Consider the following 23,097-nt stretch of genomic DNA (forward strand, 5'->3'; position numbering starts at 1 on the left):
CATTCATAAAAAATTTTAAAAATAGACTAGAATAATAACTAATTACTATAGTTAAAGTATTAAAAAAAGTAGCCAGAATAAATAATAACTACTATAAATAAAGTACTAAATTAAAAAATAGACTATAAATAAAGTCTAATATTTAATAAGTGATAAAGCTTTCAAAAGTCTATACAAATGGTATATATTAAAATTCAAGAGTAATTGAAATGAGCTGTTTTGAGGAAATAAAATACTACTACTAAAATAAGTATTAAAAAAAAGTAGCCAGAATAAATAATAGTAACTACTATAAATAAAGTACTAAATTAAAAAATAGACTATAAATAAAGTCTAATATTTAATGAGTGATAAAGCTTTCAAAAGTCTATACAAATGGTATATATTAAGATTCAATAGTAATTGAAATGAGCTGTTTTGAGGAAATAAAATACTACTACTAAAATAAAAATGAACAAAAACCCTGTTGTTTCCATGAATTGAACAACTAACTTCAAGAAGGAAAGGGAATATCAAACCAACTCGGCTATCAACATGCTTGTATATCTTAGGAATGTATACACCATATATAGTAATAATTTCAATAGCTGGGGGGCCAGTGGCAATGTGGCTTCGTCCCTGGTTATAATTAATGTCTATTTTATCTTTTTTAATGTATGTTTGCGATGAAACCTCTAAATTTATTAATGTTCTTTACAATTTACATATACTGAGTGAATAAAAGACATGTTTTAATTTGTCTTATAATAAAAAGTATCAGGAAAAAAAACTAGTGAAATATGATTCTTATTTTATATACTACATTTTATAATAAAATATGAATATAATAAGTTAGTGATATGTGGGCCCATTCCCTAAAAATAAAAAAATAAATTTATCTTTATTTGATTAAAATGACAAAAAACGTGTCAAGTTTTTATGAAATTTTCTTTTAGAGAAACACTAAACTGCTAATTTGTTAGTTATTTACTTATTCTCTCTCGACGGAAATTGGTTTATTATTATAGTATTTTAATAAAAAACAACTGTTTAGTGATTCACGTCATCCTATTAATTACATACTTACGCAACTATTCATCAACATCACATAAATGTTACAATTAAGTCATGAGTCAATAGTAAAATTTTAAAGTTCGTAATTAGTTATTCAATTTTAAAAGACACTCCACAAATCAAAATTTAACCTTTTATTTTTTTAAATGATTTTACAACAATTAACCCCTACTTTGGATCATCCTTATGAATCAAACTCAAGAAAGCCTAATAAAAAGCCCAATGTTGAATAAAAGCCCAATACTAAGCTATGTTATTTAGAATCCGACCCAAATACATAAACGGGTCAAACAAACCCATCGAATCTCCCAATTTGCCGGATTTTGAACAACAAAAAACGAGCTAGAAGAAGAAGAATCTACCAGAAGAATTGGTTCGATGTCGTCGCAACCGCAAATTCCTGGTCCGTGATTACTTCCTTCACGAATTTATGTATTTTCGTTCGTTCAATTTGCAACATGTCTAGAAAAAACTCGTTTTCAGCACATATTTTCGGTTGACAATGAAAAGAAATAAGTTGAAAATTGTTTAGTTGGCTCAGTTGGGGTTTGTTTATTGAGATATTAGTGATAAATACATCATTTAACTGGACTCGATATTGCATGCAAAACGATGAATTTTTTTTATCACTGTCAATTTTTGCTTTTCTGTAATATATTGTTTGAAATTAGTGGTTTGAGCTGACGATTTTATGAATTCAGAAATGAGCACTGGAGTTGGATGGTACGTTCTGGGCCAGGACCAGCAGCTTATTGGTCCGTACACAATATCTGAGTTGCAAGGTGAGCTATTTGTCTATATATTAGGAGTAATATTGTTTGATGATTTTGTGCTGAATTATTAGGGTGCTGGTTGTATGGTATGGTCTGTTTTAGGTTTTGTATAGGAATTAGTTGTAAGGTTTATTGGGGGCCTTTTTTGATATTACTTGTTCTTTTTTAACTGGATTTTGATTTTGCAACTAAGCAGAGGACTTGGTATTGAGACAGTCGGTTATTATGTGTGATGTTTGGCTGGTCTTTTGTATTGTTAAGATGTGTGCGGTGCCTAAGCTCGTTTAATATGTCTGGACAGAGCATCACTCGAGTGCCTACTTGCATGAAAGCACACTTGCATGGGCTGAAGGGTGCAGTGATTGGCAGCCGCTGTCATCAGTTCTTGGGGCTGCAACCGGTTCACAGCAAAATGCTCCTAGTGAAGGTTTTGATACATTTCAATTTACTGTTTTATGTGATGAGTATTATAATAGTTAGGAGTATTAAAATTTGGTTTTTTTGCAGTTCCTGCTACCTCTAACGAAGAGGATGAGTTTGAAAAATGGCAGAGGGAGGTTAAGGAGGCTGAAGCAGCAGCAAAGGCAGAGGCCAACTTAAATGACGATCCGGATAGGCCTTCAACTCCTCCTGAGGGCGAGGAGGAATTTACTGATGATGATGGAACTATATATAAATGGGATCGGACTCTTAGGGCTTGGGTACCTCAGGTTGGTTCTGATATATACATAGTATGTTTGATAATTTGATTTGTTTATTATTAATTTTTTTCCATTCAATTCTACCTCCTGGGTTTGAGAACAAATAATACTTGAACACCTTTTGTCTATCATTGGAGTAATTGGTTATGTCTTCTACCTTTTAGATTAATTTTAATGTTTAGAGTAGTCATTATTTCTTATTCCCTGGTATTAGTAACATACTGAGTTACTTTGATTTGTCTACTTGCTTATAGGTGTTGCATATATTCTTATTGAACTTGTTTCTAAATTTGCTTCTGATAGGAGGAAACAGATCAGAAGAAAGAGGATTATGGTCTGGAGGATATGGTGTTTGTGCAAGAAGAGGAAGTCTTTCCAATAGTGGATGCTAGTGATCTGCCAGTGAAAAAGGAGGACAATGATGCTGTTGTTGTAGCTGTTGAAGAAAAACAAAATGGCAAGCGAAAGCAACGAGAGGAAAGTGCTGATAAGCAAGCTACTACTGAAAAGAAGGTTCTTTCAAAATAGTAGTTTCTTTTATATTCAGAAGAAAGCTAGAACTCTATGCCAAGAGCACTAAGTTTTTCCTTAGTTCTCTAGATTGCACTATGCACTTTATTCTGTAGGAACTGGTTTGATTTGTTATTCATGCCCTGTAGGAACCCAACAAACCACCTGAGTCTTGGTTTGATTTGAAAGTTAATACACATGTATATGTAAATGGCTTGCCTGAAGATGTCACTATTGAAGAGGTTAGTATTGACTGAATTTGTTGCTAGCTGAAGTCTGCAGTTACACCTTCCCAACTTATCATCATTGAGAATGAGACTGACACCACTTTCTGATACAGATGGCTGAAGTGTTCTCGAAGTGTGGGATCATAAAAGAGGTAATTGACATCTTGGTTATATATCACTTAATGTTGGAACTAATATATTCATGATACCTTAGTGCACTTTTACTTATTCACTTCCATCCAAATAAGATGCCATCCATCTCTTTAAACATTTCGCTCTGTTGTCACCCTTGTTTTTTTGTCTAAATTTGTAACCATTCTAAAACATTGAAGATATCTACTGTTGCCTGATACGGGAGGTCCTAGTATTTCACTGAGTTCTCGGGGTCTTTTTTTTGGAATGATCCCTCCGAGTTCTAGGGGTCATCAATACATTACTTGGACCACATTTTAATTTGGAGTTCCACTGGTGTGAATACCAAAGTTGATAATTACCTGTAAATATTTTAATTTTTTTGGTGACGTTTGAGCCTCGGCCCAATTAGTGTGACCTTCTGTCATACTTATTACACGTTTAGCTAGTTTCTTCACTTAAGAACACAAAATGGTGTTGGGCCCTATGGGTAATTGATACTTATGGCTTTCATTACTGAAACACTTTAGGATCCTGAAACAAAGAGGCCTCGAATAAAGATCTATGTTGACAAAGAAACTGGAAAGAAAAAGGGAGATGCTTTGGTAACTTATCTGAAGGTAATGTTACTTTCTTGTAGGATAGATTGTTTTGACTATGATCATGAGAATGGAATGATTTTTCTCTTCTATCTGTTTGTATGGTTAGTGGTGATATAATTTTTTGTTTTCACTAGGAACCTTCTGTAGACCTAGCTATCAAAATTTTGGACGGAGTTCCTCTAAGGCCTGACGAGAAGACTCCCATGTCAGTTTCACTTGCTAAGTTTGAGCAAAAAGGTAGGAATTGCTATCAGCTTCATTAACATGGGTGGAAGATTGTTATCAGCTTCATTATTGCTGTTGTTGTAGTTTTGGGTTTTGTTACTTAATCTAATTTACATTTCATCTCAGGTGAAAAATTTATATCCAAGCAAGTAGACAATAAGAAGAAGAGAAAGCTTCAGAAAGTTGAGCAGAAGATGTTGGGCTGGGGTAAGTTCTGTGGCAAGTGAAATTGTAATTTTGTGTTTTGAACTTCCCTTCTTAACTCTAGGATTTCATATATAGCAATTTCTTTACTGATATATATGACACCTAAGTGTATTTCATCTCGATCATATGAAGGAGGGTTATTAACATTCATTCCTTCATTATAAGAGAGAATGACTACCTGAGTAGGTCTTCTTGATTTCATCTCTATGCAAGCTCGTCGTCCATCAATATATGCATTTCCATGTTTTCGATTTCACTTGTTGTGGGTTTATTCAGTTAAGTGTGCAAACAGGTGGCCGTGATGATTCGAAGGTTTCTATGCCAGCAACTGTCCTTCTTCGTTACATGTTCACTCCCGCTGAATTGAGGGTAATGCACCGTGCCTATCTTTCTGTGTTCGGCACTTCGGCTAGTGAGTTGCCTGCTGTCTGTCAATCTTGGAAAGCAAAGTTATCATAAAATATTAGCATCATAATTTGTTGGCTCGCAAACCTATTTATGCTAAATCAGTGATAGCTAGCACTATGTCAAGATTTAGTGAAGTAACACCACTGAAGTATTGCCATAAGTAATAAACGTCTTGCTCTGAGAGACCTGTCTGTTATGGTCATTGCTTTAGTTTAGTGATCTTGATATTATATATCGTTATGTATGTACTTTTGCCTATAGGCTCTAGCGTGTCACTTAAAACTTTCTTTTACCAATCGCTCTGGTTTTTCTTATAGGCCGATGAGACTTTACACACTGAACTGGAGGAGGATGTCCGTGATGAGTGTGGAAAGCTCGGTCCATTAGATGCTGTCAAGGTAATTCCAGTTTATCGTAAGCAAGCTCTGAATAATACTTCTACTTTAAGCTTATGATTTATCTCTAATTACTAATACTTTGACATGTACTAATACTTTGACATGGATTTTCAGATCTGTGAGAATCACCCTCAGGGTGTTATCTTGGTGAAGTATAAGGATAGTAAGGATGCTCTAAAATGCATAGAGTTGATGAACAGGCGATGGTAATATTCACATTCATTTTACTGTCTACCTTAGATTTTGTGTAATTCATAAATATGACAAAATCAGCATGATTAGTCCACTAACACATAACACCACAGAGTGATAATGGCTGTGTTCCTCTTGTCGAGTTTAGGTTGCATTTTTACTGATTAAACGCAATGTGCGTATTTTTTACTCAAGAAGATCCATTGTCGGTCTACAGCTCTGACCTTGCTCGATATTCTTTCAGGTTTGGTGGGAAGCAGGTGAATGCATGTCTGGATGATGGTACAGTTAACCATGCTTTAGTACGCGATTTGGAAGAAGAAACCGACAGATTAGAGAAATTCGGGGAAGAGCTTGAAAACGAGTGACAGATTCTTGTAGGAAGGGCACAGACATATCGTATAAAATGTAAATGAGGAGTCTTATGCCTGAATACTGCAAGTTTCTTGATTTAGTTTTGCAGTTTCTTAGATTCACTGCTGATTTATAGTTACTTACACTTTCTGCTCTTTGGAGAGATGGATTCTGTATATTGTTTTTGCAGAATGTATCAAAGCTCTCTCTATCTCTCTCTTACAATTTGAGAGAGAGAGAGAGAGAGAGAGAGAGCAAGTGACAGTCAACTCTTCTTGTTGATCGAAAATTAATGGGATTTTCTATTTTTATTTCTTATTTGAAACTCTGGATGAATTCTCATGTAAAAGTTATGGGATCATGTAAAAGTTATGGGAGCACTATGTTCTTTCACTCTTAGAATTATAACATCCTTCTAACCACATGTTGTCATGTGGCACTTAAAAGCAATAAAACAACGTTATTAGACAACAAAATTAATGAATGACATTGACGGACTTCTGCGAATTGCATAAAAGCCTATTTATGTTGCATTAATTGCAGTTTATTTTGCTTTTTAGGTTACAGAGCAAAATAAATTGCATTTAATGCATTATTAATAGTCTTTTATGCAATTCTCGAAAATCCATCAATGTCATCCATTATTTTTATTACTTAATAATATTATTTTGTTGCTTATAAGTGTCACGTGACAGTGACAATGACAATGTATGGTTGGAAGGATGCTATGAACTTAAAATGTGATATTTTTGAAGTGCATCCTCTATACTGAAATGTAAATGCAAATATAGGAAAAGAGCTAAAATTATGCTAGTATATTCGTAATTTTTACACCAAATATTGAATAGTTTAATAAAAAATGCACCTAACTGCATATACTCGAATTACTAGTAATAATATGGAGTATATACTACTAGTAAGTATAGTAATTTAATTCATGAAGTTTAATTAAATTAGAATTATTGGTATAGAGTTTTGACAATTGAATATTAAATTATAATTTTATGCAACTGACTCATCTTTATAGTCCTCCATAAAATAATACTTCTAATTATTTTATTTTCTATTTCCATGAAACAAGTAAAGAATAGTATAACAAGGCGATTGAACAGAATTTGACCAAATTTTTTATTTATAAGATTTAGATAATTCATAAAGTAAAAAGTGTAAATAAATAAATAAATAAATAAATAAATAAAATGCTAAGAGTAAAATGTATTAATGTTTTGCAAATTAAACCAAAATATTAAAAAAAAATATAGAAACTCCACAAACACTGTTAATCCGATCGGCGGCGAATCATATGATAAACGACCAAAACCCTTAAATCCCTAAACCGTTCCGCCACCTCCTCCATCGCATCTCCGCCGCAATGAGCAAAACGACTGCCTTGTGCCGCGTCCTCCTCCGCCGCCGCACTCTCTTCACCAACCCGAGATACTGCAGCCACACATTCCGGCCCTCTCCTCCTCCGCCATGCTCCATTTTCGCCACTCAAATCACTCGAAATTACAGCTCCAATTTCCTAGATTTATCCCCAACTGCCCGCCTCGCCGCTGCGGAGCGCGCGTTCGACGAGATCGAAGAGCAAGCGACCAGGGAGAGGGAGGCGAACAGAAAAGCAGGGGTTGCGGTCGCCGGCGATGAAGATGAAGAGGATTATTTGGGAGTTGGTCCGCTTATTGAGAGATTGGAGAAGCGGAATGCGAAAGATAAGGTGTCCGAGCTGAATCAACACGAGGAGGCGACTGATTCGGATTCTGAACCGGAAGATGAGGAGGCAATTAACATGCGTTCGGAAATGTTTGAGAAGAAGTTCAACCAGTTTGAGAAATTCCTTGATAATTTTTCTAAAGCTGGTTCGTGATTCTGTTGAAACATTTTTTACGAGCATACTGTTTTTTCGTTTCAGGTTGTGCTTAATTACGTTCATTTTGATGCATTGTTGTTTTAGGAAATGTTTGAAATTGTTGGTGGATGCTGTGCGCCTGTGCCTAGCTGAAATTGTTAGTTTTTGTGGATGTGCTTGTATGGATTTATGATTGTGTGGTAGTATTTTGAATGCTGAGTGCTTCCTTGCATAGTTGTGAGTGTTTTTGTTGGTGTCAAGGATCACAAATTCATGCCGAACTTGCATATTTTGATTTTGAGTTCGAGCATCTTGTCAGTGACAGTTCTTAATGAGATTTTGGGGACAATACCTTTTTACGAGGAGTTCCATTGCACGGTCTTATTGTCACGGCTATTAGTGTAATGGCATTCATGTGTTGTTCTGTGATTTTCCAGATTATATTTTTCATAATAGCTAGTATATTTTTTAGAGCAATATCCATTTTGCTCTCTCTTTGGTACTTTTAATGCACTTTATGCTTAGATATTTGTCTGACTTTATAGAGTTGAACAGAAAACTTCGATGATGCATTCAAATGGATGAAAAGAATTGATGAGTTTGAGGAGAAGCATTTTGTGTTGAGGCCAGAGTATCGGGTTATAGGGGAGTTGATGAATAAGTTGAGAGTAGCTGAAGGAAAGGATAAATTTCTTCTTCAAGTGAAGTTGAATAGGGCACTGAGACTGGCGGAGGCGAGGGATGCCTTTGATCCAAATGATCCAGCCAATTATGGGATCATCGAGCGTGAAGATGTTGGTGCGTCTGTTGATCGTGTTGAGGAGCGTGACATGGAGGAGGATCAAGAAGCTAAAGAAATGGAAGGGAAAATTGACATATTGGAGTTTGATGATCTGAAACAGAAGGATAATAAATTTATGGAAAAGATCAATGAAATAGATAAAAAACTTGAGGAGAAACTGGCAGAATTGGATTATACTTTTGGAAAGAAGGGGAAACTATTGGAGGAGGAAATTAGAGATCTTGCTGAAGAGAGGAACTCATTGATCGAACAGAAGAGACAGCCTCTTTATAGGAAGGTAAATACATGCATCTATAAATATGCTTCCTCAGCTTTCCTCTTTCTCTCATGATTCCCTGTCCATTTATTCCACTTGTCAAAGGCCACACCATTTCAATTTTCAAAGCTGTTGGATTTCTTGCCCTACTTATCACCATTTGCTTAAATTGCTTTTGTATCCTAAATCCAATTACCTATTGCATGAGAGTATTAGTATTAATGGGTCCCTATTCTTATAATCTTATCATTTACCATTTTTTCAAATCATGTGTTCTATGATATGCTTGCATGAAATGATTGATTTTGAGATGTGAGATTTTTTGAAAGGCAAGTTCTCATTTGAGTTGTGTGTTTGACTTGGCTGAACGATAGAGTGGTTAATCCTTGATGCCAAAGGTCTCAGGTTTGAGTCTTCCGTGGTAGGGTCTTTAAATTTAATATTGCATTTACCAAACTACTGTGCTACTGTTGTTTATTGTGGTGGTGGATTTATTTTCTACTTTAACCATAAAAGGCCTGTAGCAGTCCTTACTTATATGCTCTTGATCATGCTTTTATTATATTTTAAGAGATTTGTGTGTTTGTTGTGGGCTTTAACCAAATCTTAGAATGTAAGTGTAGTTGAGTATTTTTTTTTGTATACAGAGTATCGTTGAGTGTAGACTTTTCATGATCAATTAGTGAAGTGCTTATAATGAATATCTAAAATTACCGACACAGTAAATGCATTGGTTATTTACGACCTCTATGGAATCGTATGATGGTATTCTTCACGTTTGATCAAATTCTTACCATTTTCGTTTCCTGGATCAATTGGATTATAGCTTCTGGTAGTCATTTAAACATCAGATCAATATGTTAAACTGGGTGTCTTATTGTGTGCAGGGTTTTGATGTAAGGCTGGTCGATGTGAATAGAACATGTAAAGTTACAAAGGTAATATAGCCTCCTCTTTTACTATTCAGTAGCCAATTTTTTCACAATTATGACTGATAAATGAAACAGGGTGGACAAGTTATCAAATACACTGCAATGTTAGCTTGTGGGAACTACAGTGGTGTTATTGGTTTTGCTAAAGCAAAGGCACCTGCAGTTCCGATTGCACTTCAAAAGGTATCAGAACTGGACATGCATTCAAATCCATACACCATCATGCTTCTTTTGCTGCATATGTGTGTAAATATATGGCTTGAGAACTAGACATGCATTCAAATCTATACTATCGTCTAAGAGTGTGCTGAGTCAACTCTAAAGGGGCATCAGATTGTCTGTTCAAATAAGAAAAGGTTGCATTTATAGAAACAATCCGTCACTGTTACTTACAGTTTAGGATGTGAATGACCTATTGCCACAGGCATATGAGAAGTGCTTTCAGAATCTGCACTATGTAGAGCGGCATGAAGATCATACAATTGCACATGCAATTCAGACATCGTATAAAAAGACTAAGGTATCGTCAAATCTCTAGCTGTATATCTTTATTGATGGTTGAAGTTTATGGAAACTGTTTCTCTTCTTTAGAGATTTTGGCCTGAAATTTTGAAGTACTTGTAGGTGTATCTTTGGCCAGCTCCTACACAAGCAGGGATGAAGGCAGGCAGAACCGTGGAGATAATTCTTTGCTTAGCTGGTTTCAAGAATGTGAAATCAAAGGTATGAACTGGTTCGAGGAATATGTTTTCTCTTTTCAAACTTTGTCCTGATTAAAAAACTCCTGTAGGTTGTTGGCTCAAGGAATCCCCATAACACTGTGAAGGCTGTCTTCAAGGCTTTAAATGCGGTAAATGAGAGGAATTATATGCTATACAGTATCTAAATTGATGTTGTATTTCACAGTTGCTTATCCTTACCTACTCCTCTTTCCTTTGTTTGTAGATTGAAACTCCCAAAGACGTTCAAGAAAAGTTTGGCCGAACTGTGGTTGAATCATATCTACTGTGATGGGTATGATTTGACCTTTTTTTCTTGGTGGGAACACATTTGAATGCACTTAGATGTGATGCCTAATGAGTTCGCGAAGGACCCGTGTAGGACTTCGTAGTGCTTAAATTTGATTAATTGCACTATTTTCATTGAACTCGTTGTGCCTGATATGATTATCTCGTTTGTCCAATTCCTCAGAGGTTTGTCAAAGAAGCAGTTTTGTCATTGATAGATTAATCTCTCGGGCTATTAGGGACGGCCAAGCTGTAACTTTCTGGATCGAGCAAAGTGAGCATCGCTCGAACCACTTGCCTTCGTTTTGAATCGTAGATTAATAAAATTGCTCGAGACCCATCATCTTTCTTGATGCAAATGACATGACCCTACAATTACAATGCGTAGAGAGGAGGAGATGTATGGAATGATATGTAATTCGTATTTTAGGTTATGAAGATGTTATTATTTTGAATATTGGTTCACACTTCATATAAAGTAGTAGGAGCTGTTTCATTTGCTTTAATGGATTTGTAATGGATTTACTGAGTTGGTGGTTGTCTTCTTGCAAATATTATACACTAAATCAACCTTTTTTATACCTGGATTTGATATAAAATTAAGCAAACAATCAAATCTTTTTTGGACACCTCTAGCTACTATTTTTACATACACCACTACTAAGCTGCTTTTGGGGGCAAAGAGATGGAAGACCGGACGAAATTCGCATAATTTGGTATCAACGTCAAATTCTTGTTCTTGTAAAATAGTCTTTTTTTTCGTTTTTGAGTTAGCTTTTTGAAAAGAAGAATTGAGTTTGAGGACAAATCCTTTTATACAGAAGGAGAAGATGATGTGAATTCGGATGACGCAAAGCTGCTTTGGGGTCCAAGTGACGAAGATAGGACGACATCCGCATCACACTCTTTGGTCCTTTGGATAATGAATTCATAACAATTCACCAAATAGGTGTGTGGGGATGTATAGCAAGTTGCTAAAAACAATGCAAAAGATTTTGATTGAGGATTGAGCTACTACTAGTATTTTTCTCAATTAAAATACGGAAATTATTGAAATAAATTCATGATTGAAACGAAAAATGATTTGATAGAAAAGAAAATAACTTACTCCTATATTTTAACGAAGACTAAAGTTCAATTTTGGTTCCTTACCTTTGCCTTAAAATTCTTTTTCGTCCCAAATATATTGTTTTGGTACATTTTTGTCTCAAATAAGGTCACAAACTTAATGTATGAGACTCGAAAAGAATTTTATGGAAAATATACAGCACTAAAATTGGACTTTAGTCCTAGATTATAATTAATTTATTAAATTGATCAAACATTTTGACTGTTAATTTTAATAGAAATTGGTCATTGTAGACTAAAACAACATATTTGGGATAAAAAAATATTAAAACAATATGGTAGAGACCAAAAGATTATAACTTAAGACTAAATTTTTTTTAAAGCAAATATAAGGGAACAAAATTAAATTTAAGTGTATAGTGAATCACACTCAAAAAAGCGGGAATCCCAATACTTTGCTCAAACAAGCAAAGCCCAACGGATATCCCTAATTTTTGCCACTGATTTTACAGAGAGAGAAGAACTAAAAAATGAGCTAGAAGAAGAAGCGAAGCCGAAGCTACCAGAACAACATCTGTCCAATGTCGTCGAAACCGCAAATTCCTGGTCGGTGATTACTACTTCAACGAATTTATGCATTTCCATTCTTTCAATTTTCGACACGTCTCGTATTCAGCAAATTTTTTGGGTTGATAATGAAAAGAAATAAGTTCATTGAGGTATCAAGGGTGAAGTTCTCATTTTACTGGAATCGTATTGCGATTGTATTTGTATAGTGGATTCTGTTTTATTGGGGGCTTTTCTTTATTTTATACTCCTCCTCACTTGTTCATTATCACTGGATTTCGATTTTTTAAAGTATATTGACAGCATATTGAGCTAGATTGACGTTTTTTTGCGTTTTTTTGTTGGTTGTTGTATTTTGAGGTAACTACTTTTGTATTTATGGAAGATATATCACAAGTTGTTTAATGCTGAGTTTGAAATTTGTTATATTGGAGAAACCGTCTTTTGAATCAAGGGTTTTGAAATTTCTTACTAATTTTGAGATATCTTATGTAAATTTATTGCAGGAATGAATTCGGTGTGCGTGAATTTGTATTGGGGTGGGAAAATAGTTCAAGGTCTTACTGGTATCGACTATGAGCCAGCTATTTCTGATGGTTTTGTAATGTTGGATGGAATAGTCTCATATGATGAGCTTGTTGATATGATATGTGAAAGAATTGGAATAAACATGAATAAGAACAAAGTTGTGATAGTATGGAGACGCGCTATTTTTCTCGGAAAAGGATATCATCATATAGGCACTCGACTTAGTGAACAATGCATGGAGTTGATGTTTAGAGAGGCGATTGAAGCAAGGAATATTGTATTGTTTATTGAGGTTGAAAAGGATGAGCAACCACAGGCACTACCGACGATGGTTCATGATGTTGGGACGTCTGAGAGAGACATTGGTGAGCAATTAGGTGCTGATGAAAACATAGAAGTACTTGTACAAGACTCTGATTATGAAAGTGGCGCAGAGTTATCTGACCGGGAAGAGGATTTGAGTGATGCATCTTCTGATGATAATGTATCTGATGATGAGGTAATTGCTAAGCCAAAACCAGCTCCACACTATGGCCGAGAGTATGTTCGTTTTCTAAAGGATGAAGAGGGAAAAAGTTACTATACACGCAAATATGGTTGTAATGAAGATCTCTCATACTGGGATGAGAATAACCCTACCCATATTGGGTTAGGAACAAAATTTCCCACCAAGCTGTATTTGAAGACTGCAATAGCTTTGTGGCATCTTTCAGCTATGCGACAATACACGGTGGTTGAAAGCAAAAGTAAAAGATGGCATGCCATGTGCAAATTTCCGTATGGTGCAAAAGGACATGAGACTAGCGTTGCATGTATGTGGGAGATCCTAGCAACAACGAGAAAACACGATGGACATTGGGTAATTAGAACATGGAAAAATGGTCACACATGTATGGGACATTATAATTCGAGAGAATGTGCAAATCTTTCTTCTTCAATGGTTGCTTTATGTGTTAGAGATCAAATTGAAAATGATGTTCATTATAATCCATCAGCAATTATGAAAGATGTTAATGATAAATACCACGTGGAAATTAGCTATAAAAAAGCATGGCATGCTCATAAGAAAGCTATTGAGCTTGTGTTTGGTGGTTGGGAGTCCTCCTTTCAAGATTTGCCAAGTTATATGCAAGAAATGCAAAAAGCAAATCCAGGCACTGTTGTTGAGTGGTTGCATGATGAAAGATTAAGCCGTGGGACTACCAAGGTATTTAAGTATGTGTTTTGGGCATTTCGACCAGCTTTGTCTGCCTTTCAATTATGCAAACCTGTGTTAACCATTGATGGAACTCAACTACGAGGAAGACATAAAGGTAAACTTTTAATTGCTGTGGGGTTCGATTCTAATAAGAAGTGTTTGCCAGTTGCATTTGCCATTGTAGATGATGAAACAAGTGAAAGTTGGAACTGGTTTATTTGTCTTATCAAAAATCATGTAGCCGTTAGAAATAGAGAGTTGTGCATAATATCTGATAGACATAACGGAATCATAAATGCTATGAACTCTAGTGTATGGCAAGAAGCACCACAAGGACATCATCGTTTCTGTTTGGCACATGTTAGAAAAAATGTCTTACAAACTCACCAGGATATAAAGGTTAAAATTTTGGTATGGGCGATGGGAATCGCCACACAGAAACATGAATATATCCGAAGATGGCGTGAACTTAATCATGTTAGTGATGAGGCTGTGAGGTACCTAGAAGTGTTGGAGAAAAGTAAATGGACCTTGGCATATGACAAATGTCGAAGATGGGGAGAGACAACTACGAAAATGGTGGAGTGTTACAATAATGTGTTGAAAGGTGCAAGAGACATACCAATCAAGGCTTGCATTGACAGGACGTTTTGGAATACAGTGAAGTGGTTTGTAGATAGAACGCTAGAAATTCAAAATTGTGAAACTGTGTTGACACCGTGGGCGCATAAGAAATTGAGCAAGAATGATGCGGATGCCCAACTACATCGTGTTAAAGAATGCGACTTACCACAGGGAATATACGAGGTTAGTTCATTGCAGCCTGTTGGAGGAAAAGGAGAAAATACTCATACAGTCAAATATTTTAAAGGAAAATGCACCTGTAGAAAGTGGCAAATATGGAGATTGCCTTGTTCGCATGCCCTGGCAGTGGCCAGGGACAAAGGCGATGACATACTTGAGCTTGTTGATAAGTTGTATAGTAAAGAAGTGTGGTCACAGCAATATAATGACGGGTTCAGGCCACTAAGGCACGAAGATTATTGGGGCACGCCGGACTGGACATTGACATGTTCTACTTCACAGTTAATTCCTCGTCCACGTAGTCGATACAAAAGAGCCCGAGTCCGTAAAACAGATCAGCCAAGAGCTTCCCGCCATTGCAAGGAATCCCCTCTGTGACTGAAGGCTGTCTTCAAGGCTTTAAATGCGGTAAATGAGAGGAATTATATGATATACAGTATCTACATCGTCATTCTATTTCACTGTTCATATTTTCCTCTTCTGTCTTTCGTTAGCTGATTGAAACTCCCAAAGTCGTTCAAAGAAAAGTTTGGCTGAACTGTAGTTGAATTGTATCTACTGTAATCGGTATGATTTTCACACTTTTTCTTAGTTTCTCAACGCATTTGAATGCACTTGATGTGATGCCTAACGAGTTTGCAACGAACGAATTCTGTAGTTGCTTAAATTTGATAAATTGCACCATTCTTATTGCACTTTGTTGTGTCTGATATGATAATCTCGTTTGTCCAATTCCCCAGGTTTATCAAAGAAATATTTTATCTCGGGCTATTTGGGATGGTCAAGCTGTAACTCTCTGGATCGAGCAAAGTGAGCATCACTCGAACCACTTGCCTTCGTTTTGAATAGTTGATTGATAAAATGCTTCCAGATACTATTACTTGAGATCCATCATCTTTCTTGACGCGAATGACTTGACCCTGCTATTACAATGTTGTGTAGAGGGATGTATGGAATTATCTGTAGTTTGTAAATTTAGGTTATGAAGAGGTTCTTGTCTTTGATGTTATGCCTCACTTCATATAAACAAGGAGCAATTGCATTTGCTTTAATGTGTTTGTAATGGAGTGCTATGCTAGGATTTCTGAGGTCTCATAACAGTTGGTGATTGTCTCAACCTTTTTATCTGGATTTTAGTGAAAATTGAAGAAACAATCACCTCTTTTTTGGACGCCATTAGCTTCTATTTCCCTTCCCCCCCCCCCCTGTAACTTCTATTAATCACTTACCTTCTCATGAAGAATGTTATTCTTGATTCAAGTTTCCAAAAGGTTTGAACTAAACTAGTTTTTGTTCTCAAAGTATTGGTTATCCACTCCTTAAATCATAGTACATGCAATTCACCAAATAGGTGTGTGAATATATCAAGCTACTAAAAACAATACAAATAATCTTGATTGGGGGATTGAGCTAGGCTACACCAAAGAGAATTAAACAAACATTTGATAGTAAAAAACTCAATTGTGAGTTTATGCATTTGAAGCCAAACACTAAATGGAACCAAATTAAGTTAGCAGATCTAGCATATGGGCTTTAGGTTTGAGGTTATGGCATGGTAATAACACATCAACTATTTGAGCTCTATCATTTAATAGGATTCCTGGAGGCAAAGTGAAAACTGCAGAATCTTCAAACCTTAATCATTCTTGCTAGCAGAAATCTGGAAGATCATTTCTAGTAATTTGCAACTAAGAAATCACCATTTTCTCAATCTCAAGTAGGCATATACTCAAAACATTCTTCAATCAACTTCAATCGGAAAGGATAACACATTTACACAGAGTAAGACAACAAAATACAAAGCAGCCAGTCAATTTTTTTCAACATTACAAGACAAATGTGGTGAGCAAGTGATTAGAAAGAGTCACAGATCAGTTAGGTGGAGAATGTCACCTTTGTGGTTAGTGAACATGAAGGGCATCATTTCCCAAACTCTGTTGTGCCTCTTGTATACGTTTGGCCGATTCTACAAGAGACTCAGGCAACAAGTTGCAGCTTCGAACATCAATCCGTTCGAGCGTTGCAATTTCACCTATACCTTCTGGAATCTCATTCAAATACCAACATTCATGAAGCAGCAAGAATTTTAGCCTTGGAAAGTGGCACTCTTCAGCTATCCAATACTGCAGCTTTGAATTGCTAATTAGAAGCTATTGCAGCTGAAGAAATTCTCCTTCTGATGTCTCCCATGTGCTGCCAATGCAAGCAAATTTTTTCAACTTAAGCACCTCAAGATTTGGCAACGAACCAACGATGCTCATTTCACTCCAAGGAAGTGACATGTTACACAAGATCAACTTCCTCAACATCTTACGAAAAGATATACTATCTTTTCGCCAGTCCGCACACCTAAGTTCCAAACTCTGAAGTTGATGCAAGTACTCCAAATTATTAAGGTGAGTGCCATAGTCATAATAAGAACAATCAACTCCTAACTTTTTTATGTTTGGAATATTTTCCAGTATCTCCACAACACACATATCATGCAACACTAAGGAGAGTGTTTGCAAGTTTTTGAGAGTACAAGTTGGTTCTTTTGGACAAGGAAACCTACCATAGCAGATGAGATGTCTTAACTGCGGCATCAGCCAGATTTCTTGCGGCAAAGAGTTGATATTAGGCCTCCCTACGTCCGGGCTATGACGTGCATCGATGATTAAGGTTTGAAGATTCTGAAGCTTTGATATCACTGCAGGAATCCTGAAATTGTGCATAGTATTTGTAGCAAGATATCTTAAAGCAAATAGTTTATATAGTGCATCAGGGAGCGGTCCAACATAATCATTTTCTGCATCAAATACTCTAAGTAATCTAACACTTAGGGATGTCAATTGGGCCGGCCCTACTAGGGTTGCGGGTTAATCGGTGTGGGCCAATCGGGTTGTGATTTCTTTCGGGTTATTAAAGTTCAACCCTAACCCTAAAAGCTCGGGTTTCGGGCTAGCCCAACGGGTTAATCGGATTACTACCGATAAGATTAACATGCTATCAATCCAATAAATAATGATGAAAATTAGCTATATTCATAAAGTGTAAAATATTTAATTATGATAAATTAGAGATATATGCTCAAACTTAATCATAAACATATAAAATACTAATATTTGACATATTTCATGAAACTTTTATGCATATTTTAGAAATTTAAATATTTTTTTAGTAAATTTAAAGTTTTTAATTTATTTATCAATTATTATATTAATAAAAATTTAATATATAATTTATATATTTAATATAAAATTGAAAGTCATTTTTTAGTTATCTATATTATAAAATTAATCAATTAAGTGTCGAATTAAGAGCCAAAAAAAAGAATATAGAATTTTTATCGGGTTTTCGGGTCTGATCCTAACGGATTGCGGATTAATCGGGTGAGAGCTAAGCGGGTTTTAGTTTTATCGGGCTAGAAATTTCTAGCCCTAACCCTATAAATTTCCCAGCCCACGGGTTACGGGCCACATTGACATCCCTACTAACACTCTTCGAGAAGTCCAATAAAATTGGAACATAGTCCCCCCCAATACCTTGGGAAGGACATAATAGTACGGATGGTGGAGCAAGAACGTCCGGAAATGTACCATAGGCTAGTAGGTCGAACACTTATACGAGTCTGAAGTTTTATGCTGTCTAAGAAATGCTTCTTTTCAACATATCCATCCATAATATTTACAAAAAAGTTTTTCTCTTTGGCTTTTCTTATGCACAAGTCCCGGACTAGATCATGGAGACTACATCTTTTGATTCTGCCATTATACTCTCTCTCTATAACCAAAACAAGGCTTCTACTGGCAAGATCCTCCAAACACTCTTCAGCCTCATCTTCCAAAACCCTCAGCTACCCATAATCTAACCAATTTTGAGAGACGAATCTTATGATCTTCCGGAAAACCTCCCATATACAAGAAACAATCCCTCAAGTGATGAGGCAAGTGAGCATAGCTCAAAGATAGTATCTCATCAATAGGGCCATCTTCCTTGACAAAAACCTAACCCACATTATCTGCGATTTCCAACCATGAAACCGGATTCCTTTCAACCATGGATAAGAGTCCTCCAATCACAGAAACTGCAAGTGGCAGTCCTCCGCAACTTCTTGCAATCTTCAATCCAATGCTCTCCAATTCAGGAGAGCAATCTTCATCGCCAAACACCCTCTGCATAAGCAATTCCCAACTCTGTTCAATATCCATGAAGCGCATCTCTTGAAGTGGGCTAACTCTAGAAACATAAGTAGCCACATCCAACAGCCTTGTGGTTAATATGATCCGACTTCCATTATGATCAACAGGAAACACATCTCTCACATCATCCCAAGGCTCCGTGCTCCACATATCATCCATAACAATAAGATATCTTCTACCCTTTAAACTCTTGTACACAGTTTCTTCATCCCTCTGTCCAGATTTCTCTATGACAAAATGAATCCATGAGCATTGCAACAATTTTTTGTGTAGAATAATCTTGTGACAGAGTGATCCAAACACGGATATCAAAATATTCAATTGTAAGCAGATCATTATAAACAGTTATAGAAAGTGTGGTTTTGTCGATACCTCTCATTCCAACTATTGGAATGACTTGTAGTTTTGGGGATTCTCCACAAAGCCGAGTCTTTATTGCTAGCGTATCATCTTCCAATCCAACCACATCACCGATCCTGCTAGCGACTGCCATTAAAGACGACGAGTTAGCAGCAGGAAAATCACCGAGTTGCATTTCATCTTCGATTTCAAGGCTATTCATCAACACTGCTGAAGCCGATGCCGACGCCGACGAGTTTACTGCAAGAGAATCTGCAGGAGTCACTGACTTCAATTGCTGAAGGAGAGTCACTGAGCTGCAATTGATCTTCACTATCCTTCTCCAACTCTATCATCTCCCTTGCGATTGCATCAATTAATTCTCTTATTCTCTCAATCTGGTGCTGAAACCTAGCACTGCGCCAGAATTTGGCGAGAAAGCGGTTATACTTGTTCAATCCGAATCGCGATCGGCTCTGCTTCGAAATGAGAAGCTCGAGAATTTGTTGCACTTCAATTGCTGCATCCCTGATTCTCGCTTCTCTCTGAGGAAAGTCAGTGAACTCCAGCAGAAGAAATAGTTCATTGATGCATCTAATTTGATTAAATTGATGAAGGGCACTGGAATACTGCTCTGGATTCATGCTGATCTTTTCAATAGTTTTTCTAAGGGAAACAAGAGCAGTGATGGGGTACGGACTAAACAAGCCCAACAGCAGTGACGGCCCATCAGCCCAAAGCCCAAGGAAGAGTATCAGTTCGGCATTACCAAAGAGTTCGGCTCCAGCCTACAGCTCGGTAAAAGCCGACCAGTCAAGCTCTACTCTCAGATCGGCTAAAGCTGCTCGGCAATAGTTCAGCAGTTCGGTCTCAGTATTCGACCGAACTGAAAGATAGTCAACTCATGCAGGATCACATGCAGGATAGTGGACCAAGTACAGAGATAGTGGACTCATGCAGGATCTCATGCAAGATAGTGGACCCATGCAGGATCTCCATGACCTCCACGACATCCACAACCATCATTAGTGGTGATGCAAGCCACGATCTTAGTTCAATGTATAAATAGAACTTAGATCAGATAGAAAAGGGTTAAGTTCTAAAGAAGTTCTCTAGAGATAAGATATCAAATAGCAAGTCTGTATTGTAAGCTGTAGAAAACAGATCAAGCAATACAACTCTGCCCTCTTTTCTTCCCGTGGACGTAGATTTACCTCAGTAAATCGAACCACGTAAATCTCTGTGTCGTGATCTGTATTTTCCTGCATTCATCACCATCAAAAATTCGCCAACCCATCACTGGCGCCGTCTGTGGGAAACAGAGAACCAAATTTGTGATAAAGCGAATTTTTGACCCTTTTTCCACCCCAAAAAAATGCATACCAGATCACACACTACCCGTAATACCGTTCGTGAAAACCATGAGGAAGCTAGTCCAGCCCGCAGGTCCGGAAAACAGCCTCGGGAGACAGCTACTTCCAGTTTTCACGATGAAGGAACAAGCCGCTCAAAAGGTCCACACACCGAGTCTTCCCAGCAGCCTGATTTGAATGAGGCTGTCAAGCTGTTCTTGGCTGAGAAGCAGGATGAGTTCTTAGCCTTCCTGCAAAAGAGCCAACAGCCGAAGACGAAAACGGTGGATTCTCCCTCCTCCTCCAGACTTGAAAGTCACTACCGCAGTAGTGCCGTGTCTTCCAGGAAGAAGAATCCTCAACCCCGACATGTTCCTATTCCTCCTCGGTACCGGAATCACAGGAGAACTCCATCTCCTCCATACCGAAGAGATTTCGGGTTCGCCATGTACGGAGCATTGAAGACTCCGTTCTCGGACGATATCACCCGAACTCCCCTTCCACAGAACTACCGAACTCCGTCGATGACTTATGACGGGTTGGTGGATCCTCATGACTTCCTGGGACGCTATCAGTATAATATGGCGAACCAGGGTCTCAATGAGGTCCATATGTGCAAGCTGTTCCCCGAGCTGCTTATCGGGAACGCGAGAAGGTGGTTCGATAGCCTCCCCCAAGGCAGCATTAGATCTTACCGAGATCTAATGGATGCTTTCCACAGGAGGTTCTTTCAGAAAGCGGAAGCCCGAATCACTTCGGCTCAGCTGCTTTCTATACGTCAAGGTCGCGACGAAAAGATCAGCGACTTCCTGACGAGATTCCATAAGGAATGCCTACAAGTAGATAATCTCAATGATCTACTTGTCATTTCGGCATTCCAAAATGGAATCCTGCCCGGAGCTCTCTACAGAAAGCTCGTGGAGTGCGGTCCGCAAACAGCTCAAGAAATGTGGGACATTGCGGACCAGATTTCTCGTGCCGATGAGGCAGGCCGTCGAAAACGGTCTTTAGACAGCTCATCTAGAGAAGACAAAAAGAAGCCCGATCATAGCGATCAGAGGCTTCCTCGCCGAACTCCTTCCCCACTAAAGGAGGGATAGCGGTCATCCGAGGTGATCAAAAAAGAGAAAGAATGTTTGCAGATTGCGCTTAAAAGTGCCGAACAATCAGCTCGGCACCATCAAGCATAGCAATCACAGCAGCCGGAGTCAGAGGCAGGCGAAATGACCGAAGTCACACCGGAGCCGAACTCCATGGTGTACGGCACTGAAGCCGTGATTCCGGTTGAGATCGGCGTACCCAGTCCCCGAACTCTAAATTTCTCCTCAGAAATAAATGATGACGGACTGAGAGCCAAACTAGATCTGGCCGAAGAAAGAAGAGAATTGGCCTGCATAAAAGCAGCCAAGTACAAGGAGCAAGTAGCCCGGTATTATAACCAAAGGGTGAAAAAGCTGCAATTTCAAGTGGGAGATCTCGTCTTGAGAAACAACGAAGTAAGCCGAGCAGAAAAGCTGGGCGAACTCGAACCCACATGGGAAGGTCCATATCGGGTGTCAGAAGTCCTCGGCAAAGGGTCTTACAAATTGACTCACGTGTCAGGAGCACAAGTACCCCGAACATGGTACGTTTCCAACCTCAAAAAGTTCCATTTGTAAGAGACAGTCCGGTCAGTCAGTCTTGAGTCCTGTTCGGTCAATGTGCTTTCTTTGGTTTGCTTGGTCTTTGTTTGTCTCTGTGCGTTTTGTCTGTGTGTTTTGTCTGTCTCTGTGCGTGTCGTCTCTTACAAATGTTACTGAGGTATCTTGTTCTTCGAAGGCTGATCCCCTTCTTAGAACATATACAAGCCAACGATTGTGAGTCAAAGCTTCTAAAGAGGATACAAGACCACAATTCAGCTTAAATAAGCAGTTCGTCTGAAACGAACTGCAATAAGCCAACGATTGTGAAGTCAAAGCTTCTAAAGAGGATACAAGACCACAATTCAGCTTAAACAAGCAGTTCGTCTGAAACGAACTGCAATAAGCCAACGATTGTGAAGTCCAAGCTTCTAAAGAGGATACAAGACCACAATTCAGCTTAAGAATCAAGCACTTCGTCTGAAACGAACTGCAACAAAAGTCCGATTCACGCGATAAAACTTGCCTGAATTAGGACAAGGGAAAGTCCGATCCACGCGATAAAACTCGCCGAATTAGGACAAGGGAAAGTCCGATCCCCAAATTAGGACAACGGAAAGTCCGATCCGAGCGATAAAACTCGCCAAATTAGGACACAAACCAAGTCCGGTCAAAGAAGAGTTTACTTCATAAGACCGAGGACAAACATCAACTTACCCCGTACCTTTATCCAGAATGCCGAAGTGACTCGCTTCGCCGAAGTGATTCACTTCGTTTTTCGGGGGGGTAGTGATGGGGTACGGACTAAACAAG

The 23,097-nt window shown here is 37.7% G+C and overlaps 4 protein-coding genes across 10 annotated transcripts; 3 read left to right on the forward strand and 1 right to left on the reverse strand.

The window, feature by feature from the left end:
* Positions 1-1,317: 1,317 nt before the first annotated feature.
* Positions 1,318-6,100, forward strand: LOC121785407 (splicing factor U2AF-associated protein 2-like). Its single transcript, XM_042183823.1, has 14 exons — positions 1,318-1,456; positions 1,755-1,835; positions 2,128-2,253; positions 2,334-2,536; positions 2,831-3,040; positions 3,187-3,279; positions 3,378-3,416; positions 3,927-4,016; positions 4,133-4,235; positions 4,350-4,430; positions 4,723-4,799; positions 5,156-5,236; positions 5,351-5,442; positions 5,673-6,100. Exons 1-14 carry the CDS (start codon positions 1,432-1,434, stop codon positions 5,794-5,796), a joined length of 1,425 nt encoding a protein of 474 aa, XP_042039757.1. The 5' UTR covers positions 1,318-1,431; the 3' UTR covers positions 5,797-6,100.
* Positions 6,101-7,032: 932 nt separating this feature from the next.
* Positions 7,033-11,157, forward strand: LOC121784876. Of its 3 annotated transcripts, none has more exons than XR_006046846.1 (9): positions 7,033-7,641; positions 8,187-8,710; positions 9,577-9,627; positions 9,697-9,804; positions 10,046-10,141; positions 10,246-10,344; positions 10,412-10,471; positions 10,567-10,718; positions 10,813-11,157. XR_006046846.1 is itself a non-coding variant. In XM_042183135.1 (9 exons), exons 1-8 carry the CDS (start codon positions 7,155-7,157, stop codon positions 10,630-10,632), a joined length of 1,491 nt encoding a protein of 496 aa, XP_042039069.1. In that variant the 5' UTR covers positions 7,033-7,154; the 3' UTR covers positions 10,633-10,635; positions 10,813-11,157. The 3 variants fall into 3 exon arrangements, 2 of the variants coding, with proteins under 2 accessions (XP_042039069.1, XP_042039068.1); XM_042183135.1 differs by having other exon boundaries at positions 10,567-10,635; XM_042183134.1 differs by having other exon boundaries at positions 10,567-11,157.
* A 998-nt stretch (positions 11,158-12,155) lies between these two features.
* LOC121784581 lies at positions 12,156-15,964 on the forward strand. Of its 5 annotated transcripts, XR_006046735.1 has the most exons (4): positions 12,156-12,302; positions 12,770-15,201; positions 15,288-15,360; positions 15,534-15,964. XR_006046735.1 is itself a non-coding variant. In XM_042182750.1 (3 exons), exons 1-2 carry the CDS (start codon positions 12,278-12,280, stop codon positions 15,169-15,171), a joined length of 2,427 nt encoding a protein of 808 aa, XP_042038684.1. In that variant the 5' UTR covers positions 12,156-12,277; the 3' UTR covers positions 15,172-15,201; positions 15,288-15,964. The 5 variants fall into 5 exon arrangements, 3 of the variants coding, with proteins under 3 accessions (XP_042038684.1, XP_042038683.1, XP_042038682.1); XR_006046734.1 differs by having other exon boundaries at positions 12,770-15,360; XM_042182750.1 differs by having other exon boundaries at positions 15,288-15,964.
* A 2,445-nt stretch (positions 15,965-18,409) lies between these two features.
* Positions 18,410-19,925, reverse strand: LOC121785409 (putative late blight resistance protein homolog R1A-3). The gene is made up of 2 exons (XM_042183826.1): positions 19,347-19,925; positions 18,410-19,201 (listed from the first exon to the last, which is right to left on the reverse strand). Exons 1-2 carry the CDS (start codon positions 19,534-19,536, stop codon positions 18,780-18,782), a joined length of 612 nt encoding a protein of 203 aa, XP_042039760.1. The 5' UTR covers positions 19,537-19,925; the 3' UTR covers positions 18,410-18,779.
* Between the last annotated feature and the right edge of the window lie 3,172 nt (positions 19,926-23,097).

Source organism: Salvia splendens, chromosome 21 (genome assembly GCF_004379255.2).
Source record: "Salvia splendens isolate huo1 chromosome 21, SspV2, whole genome shotgun sequence".
Lineage (NCBI taxonomy): Eukaryota > Viridiplantae > Streptophyta > Magnoliopsida > Lamiales > Lamiaceae > Salvia > Salvia splendens.

Coding starts and splice junctions, on each gene's coding strand:
- LOC121785407 (XM_042183823.1), top strand. CDS start 1,432: ATGTCGTCGCAACCGCAAATTCCTG. Junction 3,280..3,377: donor AAGATGTCACTATTGAAGAG/GTTAGTATTGAC, acceptor TTTCTGATACAG/ATGGCTGAAGTGTTCTCGAA. Junction 3,417..3,926: donor AGTGTGGGATCATAAAAGAG/GTAATTGACATC, acceptor GAAACACTTTAG/GATCCTGAAACAAAGAGGCC.
- LOC121784876 (XM_042183134.1), top strand. CDS start 7,155: ATGAGCAAAACGACTGCCTTGTGCCGCGTCCTCCTCCGCCGCCGCACT. Junction 8,711..9,576: donor GACAGCCTCTTTATAGGAAG/GTAAATACATGC, acceptor TATTGTGTGCAG/GGTTTTGATGTAAGGCTGGT. Junction 10,472..10,566: donor TCTTCAAGGCTTTAAATGCG/GTAAATGAGAGG, acceptor CTTTGTTTGTAG/ATTGAAACTCCCAAAGACGT.
- LOC121784581 (XM_042182748.1), top strand. CDS start 12,278: ATGTCGTCGAAACCGCAAATTCCTG. Junction 12,303..12,769: donor GTCGAAACCGCAAATTCCTG/GTCGGTGATTAC, acceptor AATTTATTGCAG/GAATGAATTCGGTGTGCGTG.
- LOC121785409 (XM_042183826.1), bottom strand. CDS start 19,536: ATGAATAGCCTTGAAATCGAAGATGAAATGCAACTCGGTGATTTTCCT. Junction 19,202..19,346: donor TCCAATAGTTGGAATGAGAG/GTATCGACAAAA, acceptor ATTTTGTCATAG/AGAAATCTGGACAGAGGGAT.